This window comes from Thamnophis sirtalis, unplaced genomic scaffold (assembly GCF_051295495.1).
Source record: "Thamnophis sirtalis isolate CommonGarterSnake01/CBP01778 unplaced genomic scaffold, rThaSir2_p1.2 scaffold_12, whole genome shotgun sequence".
NCBI lineage: Eukaryota > Metazoa > Chordata > Lepidosauria > Squamata > Natricidae > Thamnophis > Thamnophis sirtalis.
The window spans coordinates 62641065-62654392 of record NW_028261392.1 but is presented as its reverse complement, the minus strand read 5'-3'; the positions used below and the strand labels follow the sequence as shown (position 1 = coordinate 62654392).

The 13328-nt window shown below is 42.5% G+C and overlaps 1 protein-coding gene across 1 annotated transcript in view; it reads right to left on the bottom strand.

The window, feature by feature from the left end:
* LAMC2 (laminin subunit gamma 2) overlaps window positions 1–13328 on the bottom strand; it is a 69186-nt gene that overhangs the window by 34092 nt on the left and 21766 nt on the right. The window contains exons 3-5 of the mRNA XM_087726965.1: window positions 12560–12695; window positions 8604–8702; window positions 3641–3777 (exon numbers count right to left, since the gene is read on the bottom strand). Coding sequence (XP_087583091.1) covers window positions 3641–3777; window positions 8604–8702; window positions 12560–12695 — 372 coding nt within the window. The remainder of the gene's footprint in view (window positions 1–3640; window positions 3778–8603; window positions 8703–12559; window positions 12696–13328) is intronic.

The window sequence follows — 13328 nt, the reverse complement described above, 5'->3', positions numbered from 1 at the left end:
AGTTAGTTGCCAAGTGCCAGAATTTAGAGGTACAGCAACAGTCATGTGAAAAATAGTCGTAAGTAACTGTTTTCAGCGCCATTGTAACTTCCAATGGTCGCTAACTGAACAGTTGTAAGTCAAGGACTACATGTAGTTACTTTCTGAATACAATGTCTTTCTGAAAGAGGCAAAGAAGGAGCAGTTCTAGCTAGTACTGTCTGGTTCTGTGCTAAGAAGATGATTTTGGGTAGAATGGATCCTTGCTGGAAAAAAAAATAATACTTTCTACTGTAAGGATGTTTCCTGCATATCAGTGGTGGGTTCCTACCAGTTCGGACCGGTTCAGGTGAAGTGGTAATGGTTTGGCGGCCTAGGTTGCTGGAAGCGGCAATGACCCAGGTCTGCCATGCCCCCAAACCATCTCTCGGGACAGCGCTGTAGGTGCTGACATCTTGTTTTCTGCTTCTGCGCATGCGCAGAACAATTTTTATTACACTGTGCATGCGCGCGGGGTGCACCCGTGAGCTGGCACCCGTGACTGCTGGCACCCACCCCTGCTGCATCTCTCTTGCTTGTAAACACGCTAGTTGAGAACCCAGGAACATTCTAGAGATATGAAGCTAGTGTGTCCAAAGCAGGTTATCACTTTCTGCATTGCTCCTTGAGGACAGTTTTATAAATCAGGACCAGGTAACCAGAGCATTTCCAGTTATTGATGTTGGACCCATTTACTCTTGTACTCAACGTCTACTGGTCATTTGGGAACCCAAGGCTGCAGATCCCTGGATTTTTGCCCAAAGTCCAGCCCAGTGGTGGGATTCAGCCAGTTCACACCTATTCAGGAGAACCGGTTGTTAACTTTCTAAGCAGTTCAGAGAACCGGTTGTTGGAAGAAATCTGATTTTTTCCCCACTTTACAGGGCTAATCCTGTAAGGAAGGCAGGAAGGAAACATTCTGGTGTTGTTTCTAGCCTAATCTTTATTGCCCTGCTTACAGAAACTGCCTCTCCAGTTAACCCTTATTACCATTGTAACAGCTAAGGTGAAGCGCCCATCGACAGGAGTGATGATGAATTGGCCACACCCACCCAATCACATGATCACCGAGCCCGCCTACCCAGCTTGTCATTAAGGCAGGGAACCGGTTGTTAAATTATTTGAATCCCACCACTGGTCCAGCCATAGCTGCTTCACTAATATCTGTAAGAAGTCCTTACACTGTTTCACTGTTTTGTTGTAAAGAAATCCGAATCACACCCTGTTTAACCTTCTGGATTGGCATGTCTGGGAAAAAAAACATGGAGACTCTTGAAAGTTCACTTAAAATTCAGCGAGCTCTTCAGTAAAATGCAAATAAGTAACAGAAGGGAATGATATGCTAAATATGCTGAGGGGAATGAAAATATAGAAAGATAATTTCTTGACTAGCAGGGAGTGGGGTGAGGATTGGAAACAGTATGTCTCAGCAAGAGCCGAATCAGATCTCCGCATGAAATTCACCCAAGGTCATTTGCTCCCAGCCAGTCTCTATGCTAGTAATATCTGATATAGTCACATACTGAATTGTGGCCTGTATTCAACATCTCTGTGATATCTTGATTTACATCTAGACCAGTGGTGAGATTCAAATAATTTAACAACCGGTTATCTGCCCTAATGACTATCTGGATAGGTGGGGCTTGGTGGTCATGTGACTTGGTGGGCATGGCCAACTCAAGGTCACTCAGGTTGATGAGTGCTTCGCCTTAGCTGTTATAATGTAATAAGGGTTAACCGAAGAGGCAGTTTCTGTAAACAGGGCAATAAAGAGCAGGCTAGAAACAACACCTGAATGTTTCCTTCCTGCCTTCCTTACAGGATTAGTCCTGTAAAGTGGAAAAAAACAAAAGATTTCTTCCAACAATCGGTTCTCTGAACTACTTAGAAAGTTACCAACCGGTTCTCCCGAATAGGTGCGAACTGGCTGAATCCCACCACTGATCTAGGCTGAAATAGGATAATGAATTAGAACTCCGCTCCCTTCGATCTGAGCTGAGCGTAGTACACAAAATTATCTGCTACAATGTCCTACCTGTCAATGACTGCTTCAGCTTCAACCGCTACAATACAGGAGCACACAATAGATACAAGCTTAAAGTAAACTGCTCCAAACTTGATTGCAGAAAATATAACATCAGCAACAGAGTGGTTAACACCTGGAATGCACTACCTGACTCTGTGGTTTCACCCCCAAGCCCCAGAGGTGGGTTCCTACCAGTTCGCACCTATTTGGTAGAACCGGTTCGTCAAATCTACCGAACCGGTTAGAAGAGGCTCCACCAGTGGACCCGGAAAGCAGGCCACACCTACAGAAGAGGTTCCAAATTTTTTTGAAACCCACCACTGGTCCTTGGATATGATTATTCTACACTATCATGCTCATATTTATAAAACTCAGTGCCTCTGTGAAAGGTAAGGATGACTACTGCGTTTGTGGTGCAATCAGAACATTGCGTGTGTTGAAGTTGTTTTAACGCAAACCAAAGATGCCTTTTAAAAAACAAGTTAACATCCTATTCTTATGCATGCCAGTGCTGTGTGTGAGGGAATTTAAGGTGGTTCTGACAAGTGTCGTCGGCATCTTCATATCCGGTCACATGGGCAGCAAGCCACTCCCATCTGGTCACATGGGCAGCAAGCCACTCCCACAAAGGAGGCCACACCCACAGAGTAGGTTCCAACAATTTTTGAAACCCACTACTGCCAAACCCCCATAACTTTAACCTTAGAATGTCTGCTGTTGACCTCACCCCATTCCTAAGAGGTTTGTAAGGGATGTTCATCAGCCCCCAATATGCCTTCTGTCCCTGTCCTACTGTCCCCATTTCTTCGTATTCGTTTCCTGTATTCATAATCAGGATTATACTTATATCTGTTATCTTACACATGCTTGACAAAATAAATAAATAAAATAAATCACAGATGAGAGAGCGGGGTGGGGGGGGTGGCAGAGCACCAGTGGCGGGTTTCAAAAACTGTTCGAACCTACTCTGTGGGTGTGGCCTCCTTTGTGGGAGTGGCTTGCCGCCCATGTGACCGGATGGGAGTGGCTTGCCGCCCATGTGACCGGATATGAAGATGCCGACGACACTTGTCAGAACCACCTTAAATTACCTCGCACACAGCACTGGCATGCATAAGAATATGATGTAAACTTGTTTTTTAAAAGGCATCTTTGGTTTGCGTTAAAACAACTTCCACACACGCAATGTTCTGATTGCACCACAAACGCAGTAGTCATCCTTACCTTTCAGAGAGGCACTGAGTTTTATAAATAGGAGCATGATAGTGTAGAATAATCATATCCAAGGACCAGTGGTGGGTTTCAAAAAAATTTGGAACCTCTTCTGTAGGTGTGGCCTGCTTTCCAGGTCCACTGGTGGAACCTCTTCTAACCGGTTCGGTAGATTTGACGAACCGGTTCTACCGAATAGGTGCGAACTGGTAGGAGCCCACCTCTGCAGAGCACTCAGATAATGGCTGTCCCTAAGTATGGATCAATCTAAACTCTTGTCAGACAGAATGAAGCAGATGTTGGGAACCAAAGCAATTGTATAATCAGGAAAAGAATGCGGATCATGCAAATAAAAAAAAAGACCAAATTAGTGAAGTGTTTTACCTTGTTGAAATGTAGATGTAATTTTATGGACACTATAATTTTCCGCACTGGAGCATGTAGTTGAATGTCCGTAACAGAAGCATGGGGAACAGCCCTCTGGATTCCTTGCATTTAAGTTATAATAGCCCTGCTTGCATCTGTGAGAGAGAGAAATCAAGACACTGAATTGCAGGATCTCTTAAACATTTTTGACACATTTTCATTTTGGATTTCTCTACTTAACTGGTTGTGATATTAAAATATTTCAGGTGTCTAGAATTAAGAAACCTCTAACCAGCAAATAAATAAATAAATAAAAACCCCTTTCTGGACTTTGAGATTAGCCATTGTTAGATAATTTAGGCTCTCACTGGGAAGAATCAGTGCATTTCTAGTCAAATGACCCTTTGATGGTAGAACGGTTATCATTTATCCCTCATAGACAGAGGTGGGTTCCTACCAGTTTGCACCTATTCGGTAGAACCGGTTCATCAAATCTACCGAACCGGTTAGAAGAGGTTCCACCAGTGGACCCGGAAAGCAGGCCACACCTACAGAAGAGGTCCCAAAAAATTTTGAAACCCACCACTGGCAAGGATCTTGTAACTTGACAGCTTTAAGACTTGCATGCTTCAATGCCAGAGTTTCTGAATAGCTACTTGGACTGACCTAAGTATTAATTCATAATTTCATATCTGGTCAAATGGGCAGCAAGCCACTCCCACAAAGGAGGCCACACCCACAGAGTAGGTTCCAAGAATTTTTGAAACCCACCACTGCTCATAGAGCGTATAAAAGCCACTATCTATGGTCGGGGGGGGGGGGGTTCGCAGGGGTTCGGGTGAACCTCTAGCTATGATTCTATGCTGTTTGGAGACCCCCCCCAAATCCCACTCCTGGCTTGCCCGCATACCCAGCCCTACCTCTCCCAGGAGTCCCCCATGCGGCCCGTTTTGGATGCAGGTAAGTGCAAGGCGCGCATGGAGTCTTGGGGAGTGTGAGAAACAGGCCTACTGGAAATTCAGGAAGGCCAGAAACAGGCCCATTTTCAGCCGCCAAAAGGCTGAAGCCCAATTGGGCTTATTATCCAGGAAGGCCTTATTTTCAGGGAAACAGGGTACATAGTTTCAACTACCTTCTGTCCTGAACTGAGCTTTCCTTTACTCCTCCTAGCCATAACTATGCCACCTATTTTGGTACCAGTTTTGTATTTCTATGAGCATGACGTTATCCTGCTGTATAGATTTGATGGTGGAGCTTCTTCTGAGAAAGCTGCCTTGTAAAGCTTCTCCCCCCCCTTCTAATTCCCAGTTCCTTCTTCCCAGTGCATTCCATTCCACCATTTCCCAGTATTTCTAGTCCCTCAGAGACATGGCATAAACAGTATTATCCTCTTTTTGCTTAAAATAAAAAAGGAAACTCAGTCTCAAAGATCCAGGCTGGGGTTCAACACTCAGAGACTAAGCATGCTGAAGTGTGAATCTATATAGTTATGCTGCATCTTGACTTCTGAATACCTCCGGGCTCCTCACAGAAGTCTATAGATATTGAAGAAATCAATCAGTGGTGGGATTCAGCCGGTTCGCACCTATTCGGGAGAACCGGCTGGTAACTTTCTAAGCAGTTCGGAGAACCGGTTGTTGGAAGAAATCTTTTGTTTTTTCCCACTTTACAGGGCTAATCCTGTAAGGAAGGCAGGAAGGAAACATTCTGGTGTTGTTTCTAGCCTCATCTTTATTGCCCTGCTTACAGAAACTGCCTCTCTGGTTAACCCTTACTACCATTGTAACAACTAAGGCGAAGTGCCCATCGACCTGAGTGACATTGACTTGGACACGCCCACATGATCACATGACCACCGAGCCCCACCTACCCAGCTGGTGATTAGGGCAGAGAACTGGTTGGTAAATTATTTGAATCCCACCACTGAAATCAATGCACCTGAATGAAATACCTATGGAATTATTTAAAACTGCAGGAGCAGAAGCAAATAAGGAACAATATTATTTGTGGCTGAGAAATGTAAAAACATTGGTATAATTATACTAAGAAAGTAGATGCAAGAGAATGTGCCAATTACCAGCTCCTTCTTGGTGTGAGCAAACTTTTGCTTACAATCGTAAAAAGAACAGTTGAGCTACACATGGAAAGATAAATGCAAAATGTCCAAGTATCTTTTTAAAAAGGCAGAAGGGCAAGAGATCAAATAGCTGATGGCTAAAACGGCAAGAAAATTTAAGGAATTTTTATTTTTGCTTTATTTACTACAGGCAAGCCTTTGATTGAATTATTTGTGCTAAAATATGTATTAAGGCTAGTGAGTTTGCCAGAGTACTTGATAATTCCGAAACCTTTGCAATGAACAAAAACCTATTGTAAGAAATTATTTTGGAGTGAGATAAACAGATATCTGTTATCTGTTTAACTTACACAATAAATCTATTATATGACTAACAGGAATGGAAGAACTAGCAGCTAGAATTCAAAATTGGTGATGGACTCACTAACAAATTGAGAAGGAGGACACCATTTTCTTATGGTGTGGAAGTACACAAGACTTAGAAGGCTTGTTAGAAAAATAAAAATTGGAAAAGAAAAAAAAATCAGGGTTTACATTTAATTAGCAAAAAGACAAAAATGAGACCAACCAGTATTGTTGCTGAATTCAGAACTGATGTAGAAATAAAGGAAGTAGACCAGTGGTGGGATTCAGCCAGTTCGCACCTATTTGGGAGAACCGGTTGGTAACTTTCTAAGTAGTTCAGAGAACCGATTGTTGGAAGAAATCTCCTTTTGTTTTTTGTTTTTTCACTTTACAGGGCTAATCCTGTAAGGAAGGCGGGAAGGAAACATTCTGGTGTTGTTTCTAGCCTAATCTTTATTGACTGTTTACAGAAACTGCCTCTCCAGTTAATCCTTATTACATTATAACAGCTAAGGCGAAGCGTCCATCGACCTGAGTGATGTTGAGTTGGCCAAGCCCACCCAGTCACATGACCACCAAGCCCCACCTACCCAGATGGTCATTAGGGCAGAGAACCAGTTGTTAAATTATTTGAATCCCACCACTGAAGTAGACAGTTCTGTTTCCATGAGCATGATAATAGATAGACAATTTCTGAAGAAGTCAAAAGGAGATGAATCCTAGAGGGGACAGCAATGACAAACCCAATGAAGGATAATGATATTTCTATGTAAGGCTGTGAAAGATGAACACTGAAAAGGGGTGAGAGAAAGAAGAAGAGAGTTCTGAATTGTGATTTTGGACAAGAGCAAACAATCAGTTGGTTCGGGATGAAATCAAGACTGACAATTCTCCTGGAGACAATGGTTTTAGATATGAGATGAAGGCGGCAGATGAACAACTATGCTTGCAAAGTTGAGTAAAGTAGAAGGGGAAGATCATGGACAAGGTGATGGATTGCATGAGAGTTATCAATGGAATGTCTTTCTGTAGTCATTAAGGACAGGTCAAGGTGGAAGGAATTTGTTCATTTAATCACCTGAGGTTTGGGCCAAGTAGATGATACCTAATTATCTGGGAAAAGATGTGAATTTCTCTACAATTCTTTTGTCTACATTGTTGTTTGATGCAAGTTCCTGCCCCCCACCTAATGGTAGGGCTTTGCTTTTCATTTATTCTCTAGTTATTTGACACAGTTGTTTTATAGTACTGTTCATTGCAGTGAAGAAAAATCTATCTTGGGTCCACAAAGTTCTTTTCTATCAAATTGGACATTATAGAGGAGCATATTTTCGAAAACCTTGAAATCCACAAATCTTCCCTCAACAAAACTGAAACTGTCAGAATTTAAAATTGTAATTTGACACACCAACTTTCTTACTTTATCTACTGACTGGCTATTTCTAAGCTAGTAGAGCGTAGAGCAGTGTTTCTCAACCTTAGCAACTTTAAGAGGTATGGACTTCAACTCCCAGAATTCCCCAGCCAGCCTGCTGAGAGTTGAAGTCCATATATCATAAAGTTATTGAGTACTAAGCTAGAGAAACACTAAATTAGGATGTCATCTTAGCACCAGCAGCCATCACTGACCTAATATAGAGACTCTAATTACTGTTCATTAGTTATAGTGATGGTTCGATGACTCCACGTGCTATGAATCGTTGTTGAGGAATTGACCTTTGATTCACTCTATTCAATAATCTTGATTAGTAATGCATCAGATACAGGATGCATTTATATGGTCTCATTCCAGGGGTGGGTTCCTGCCAGTTCTAACCCCTTCTATATGGAAGAGGTTCCACAAATCTACAGTGCCATTTAGAACCGGTTCCAGCTCCCTCCCCCCACCCGTCCGCACATCATCAAGATGAAGAGCGAGAGGAGGAATTCTGGGAGTTGAAGTCCACAAGTCTTAAAGCTGTCAAGTTTGAACACCCCCGGGGGTATTTTTCTAAAGGGTTAGGGGTGCAAGGGTCTTGTAACTTGACAGCTTTAAGACTTGCACACTTCAATGCCAGAGTTCCTGAGCCAACATGACTGGAGGAGGAATTCTGGGAGTTGAAGTCCACAAGTCTTAAAGCTGTCAAGTTTGAACACCCCTGGGGTTTTTTTCTAAAGGGTTAGGGCTGCAAAAGTCTTGTAACTTGATAGCTTTAAGGCTTGCGTGTTTCAAATGCCAGAGTTTCTGAGCCAACATTTTGGTAGCTAAGCAAGAGTGTTGTTAAGTGAATTTCACCACATTTTACAAGTTGGCCACACCCACCCAGTCACATGACTGCCAAGCCACTCCCACTCAGTCACATGGATGGCAAGCCACTCCCACAAAGCAGGCCACACCTAGAGAAGAGGCCCTAAAAATTTTTGAAACCCACCACTGTCTCATTCACTAAAATCTGACTGAAAAGTAATTAGGAACCACTAAGCATAGATTCTCTGATTTTGGGGAGAAATCATAGCAATGCCCCCTCCACAAAAAAAACAAAGCAAAACATTTTAACCATAGAAACTACATGCTCACACCTGTCACATCGCTCTCCTGCAACTGCAGTCTTGCAATCACAGCGTCCAGAAATGCACTGCCCTGTGCTTCCAGATGGATCACAATTGCACTGAATGTTCCTGGGAAAATAAAACACACCCTTATATCTAACTTTGTTTTCGTGGTATTTGCGAGCATTTCTATATAAACAACAAACAGAATAAAATCAGGCTGACCCCAGCTCAAATTATTGAATACACTGCAGATGGAAATACTCCAGTACTGTATAATTGTTCATCCTTTAGAGTTTAGATCAGTGTCCTAAGCAGAGGTGGGTTCCTACCAGTTCGCACCAGTTCGGTAGAACCAGTTTGTCAAATCTACCGAACCGGTTAGAAGAAGTTCCACCAGTGGACCTGGAAAGCAGGCCACACCTACAGAAGAGCTTCCAAAAATTTTTGAAACCCACCACTCACACACACACACACACACACACACACACACACACAGACTCACACAGAGAGTGAAAGAGAAAGAAAGAAAAAAAGAAAAAAATAAGAAAAAGTGAGAAAGAGATGAAAGAAAAAAAGGAAAAAGGGACAGAGAGACAAAAGGAAGGAAAGAGAAAGAGAAAGAGAAAGAGAGAGAGAGAGAGAGAAAGAAAGAAAGAAAGAAAGAAAGAAAGAAAGAAAGAAAGAAAGAAAGAAAGAAAGAAAGAAAGAAAGAAAGAAAACACATGGCTGGCAAGCCACTCCCACCAGGTCACATGGCCGGCAAGCCACTCCCACAAAGGAGGCCACACCCACCGAGTAGGTTCCCAAAAAAATTTGAAACCCACCACTGAGACAGTGTGAATAATATTTACAATAGATAAGTATATATAGAATTGTAATAGTTAACTGGTGTAGTGATAGATTATATTTTATCTTTTCACTGTTTTAAAACACTGTTTATGCATTTTTTTTAGAATACATATATTTGCAACATAATCGTGCTTTGTTCTGCTATTTAGTTTAAAATATAATAATAACAAAACAGTCTGATCCAAAAGCTACTTACAGCCATGGACAGTAACATAGTTGAAAAAGTTAGCAATATGTCATTGTTGCTTGTTTGAGCAATTAAAAACATGAGTTTTAAAATCAGAATTCGTGTTGTTCCTGAAGAGCTAATTCCAGTGTAGTTGCCCTGGGTACCCCAAAAATGTGTCCATTTTCCTCAATATTCAAAGCAGATCATACTTGGTTTGGGATAGATTCTGCCATATTTATTTGTCAGAATCTATCCCTACCAAGATGTTAAATGCAATAAATGTAAACCCATTTTACTTGGCAGCAGGGACGTGCAGTCAGGGGAGGCAGAGCCTCACCACTGTCATCACGAAAAGAAAAAAAATGTAAAAGGAAAAAGGCAAGAGCTGAGGTCAGGCTGAGCTAGTTGCTCCCAGAGTCACCGTGGATGGCTCTGCTTAACTGTTTAAAAAAGCCTTTAGAAAAGCACCCTCTACAGGAGGAGGCAGGAGAACGACCTGCCTCATCTAGTCTGACTTTAGGCGTTTTATGATCACTCGAGCAGAGTTAAGCAAGGGTTAAAAGCCTAAAAATTCCTTATGTAGGTGAGGCACGTTGTTCTCCTGCCTCCTCCTGTAGAGGGCGCTTTGTAAGGGGCTTTTTTAAACAGTTAAGCAGAGTCATCCACAAGTCTAAAAAAATTTGAAACCCACCACTGTGTCAGTGCCTCACCAGCCATAAACCTCACCGCACGTCAGTGCTTGGCAGTAGATAAAAGCTTTGATCTTCTCGATGAACAGAGGGGGGGGGAAACACAGTGTGTATTGAATGAAAATCATACTGGAGTGATAGATTGGAGCAATGTTTTTTTCAATCTTAGCAATATCTGAACTTCAATTCCCAGAATTCCCCAGCTAGACTTATTGGCTGGGGGATTTGGGGAGTTGAAGTCCACACATTAAGGTTGCTAAGACTGAGAAACATTGCATTAGAGACTATATTATGCAAAATGACAGTGACATATAAATGGGCTGGGTAAAAATGTTTGTACGGAATTGCTCTTGTTATGACATGAATGGAAAGATGAGACTATATCACTTTCTAAATAGTATACTTATAGTCTTCCAGCCAGACCTAGGAGCAAATGGAATTATCTTTGTTTTGCATTACTTTTTCAAATGTTCTTTCATTGTTGAGACCATTCTATAGACAGAATATATAGAATTTAAATGCTTGCTTTTAAATGCAGTTTCCCCTCAAAATATGCATGTTTAATGCATCGTGGTTGTTGAGCCAAATATTTCCACTGCAATGTTCATGCCGAAAAATTGTATGGACTAGATGTTCTGATCCTCCCATCAGCAAAGGAAGTCAGTTCAGTTCACCATTGAGTACAGAAAGATCAAATTCTTTCAGCATTCCATAAAACACAGACTGTCAAACTGTTTCTCAACTGCAGGGTCTCTGCTGAAAAAAAATGTATCTGCACAAAGAAGGCATTGTCCTCTGATTCTTACATATCTTCCAATGCATAATAGCAATAGCACTTAGACTTATATATCACTTCACAGTGCTTTTACAGCCCTCTCTGAGTGGTTTAAAGAGTCAGCATATTGTTTTATTATATAGTTTTATCCAGCTGTGTTTGTGTGTGGGTGTGTGTGTATGTGTGTGTGTTTGAAAAGGCAACGTGGCTCTGCCTGCAATCAAACTATGAAGTTTGAATTCCTCCCCCTCCCTCTGACCCACACATGCCTTTTCCAGCTGTTTCAGAGAGGATTTCAACTCTGCTCTTGCCTGCCATCATGAAAAGAAAAAAAATGTAAAAGGAAAAAAGCAAGAGCTGAGGTCAGGCTGGGCTAGTTGATGCCAGAATCACCGTGGATGACTCTGCTTAACTGTTTAAAAAAGCGCCCTCTACAGGAGGAAGCAGGAGAACGACGTGCCTCATCTATGTCAGAAATCTTTAGGCTTTTAACCCTTGCTCGAATGATCATAAAATGCCTAAAGTCAGACTAGATGAGGCACGTCGTTCTCCTGTCTCCTCCTGTAGAGGGCGCTTTTTTAGAGGCTTTTTTAAACAGTTAAGCACTAAGCAGAGTCATCCACAGTGAGCAACTAGCTCAGCCTGATCTCAGCTCTTGCCTTTTTCCTTTTGCGTTTTTCTTTTCTTTTCATGATGACAGTGGTGAGGCTCTGCCTCCCCTGCCTCCCCTGACTGCACGTCCCACGATTGACTCAATCTTGAGCCTGATGAGATTCGATCTGCCAAACTGCTGGCAGCCAGTGATCAGCAGAAGTAGCCTGCAGTACTGCACTCTAACCACTGCACCACCACGGCTCTATAAGTAAGCTTAGGCCTACTATATGTGGGATGCCAAATCTGAGTGACCGCAAGAGGGTAGTAAAGAAATAGTGAAAGCTCTACTCCTTACCTGCCATCTATGAGCCGAGGTGGCACAGTGGTTAGGGTGCAGTACTGCAGGCCACTTCAGCGGACTGTTATCTGCAGTTCAGCGGTTCTAATCTCACCGGCTCAAGGTTGACTCAGCCTTCCATCCTTCCAAGGTGGGTGAAATGAGGACCCAGACTGTGGAGGCGATACGCTGACTCTGTAAACCGCTTAGAGAGGGCTGAAAGTCCTATGAAGCGGTATATAAGTCTAACTGCTATTGCTATTGCTATCTAGTGGTTTTTTGGGACTTTTGCAATCTACATGCAGTAGGCCTAAAGAGATTTTTTTTTAAATGGAGGAATTTAAACATGTATTCTCACTAGAACCAGCAAAATTGAAAAATGCAGTTTATGATATACAGCCTATATAGCATTTTTAGCCAACGGTATGGGAAATCTATGATTCAGAACTTTATATAAAAGCATAGAAAATCAACCAGATTTGTTTTTGTTGCCGTATTGAAGCAAATCTGAATTTCCACAGAGACATGATTTCCCGTGATCGACAGTTCCATAAACTTGAAGGTACTTACTGTACTTGCCCAACAGCTATGCATCCAGCCTCAGAGAAGGAATGGAAATTATTCTGACATCGGTCACATTTATCACCTGTCACACCAGGTTTGCAACGACACTGGCCATGGTTATCACACTGTGCGCTGACAGAACCTATAAAGAAGAAATGTGGAAATAATAATACTGTAGACTAATTTCTGGAAGTATGATTTATTCTCAACTTGTCTGTGAGATCTCAAACATTTCAGAAGTTTGGAAGCGATAAGGCAATGGAGGAGAAGAAAAACTCTGAAGCTGAATTCCATAAAGTAAGTGTTCTGACCCCCTCCTCCGTCCAGTAACGAATGCCGAGACAAGCTTAACTGGAATGTCACAGCACTTTATTAGCAAGAAACCAAAATCTCGGTGGCTGAAAGCCAAGCATAACAAACAGGTAAGAACCTTGGCAGCAACTCAGACTTCGACAGATAACAGCTTCCCCAGGGTTAGGAATGACGTTGAATCCTGCAAAACCAGGCTCCTCCCAGTCTCTCTTTAAATACTATCTTGAGAGGAGCCTAATTAAAATCACCTGGGTCCAATTATCTTTGGTAACTGCGTAGCTGCTCTCTACGTCAATCTGCCTGGCGTTGCCGGGCATCCAGGATCACACTTCCTTGTCTCCTCCCCACTGCTCCAAGGCTCAGGCGCCACCTGGTGGCCAACCAGCCTCTCTGCGCCCTGCTCAGAGTCAGAACCCTGTCCAGGGTCCTCCACATCCTCCAGAGCCGACTCATAGGGCCCCTT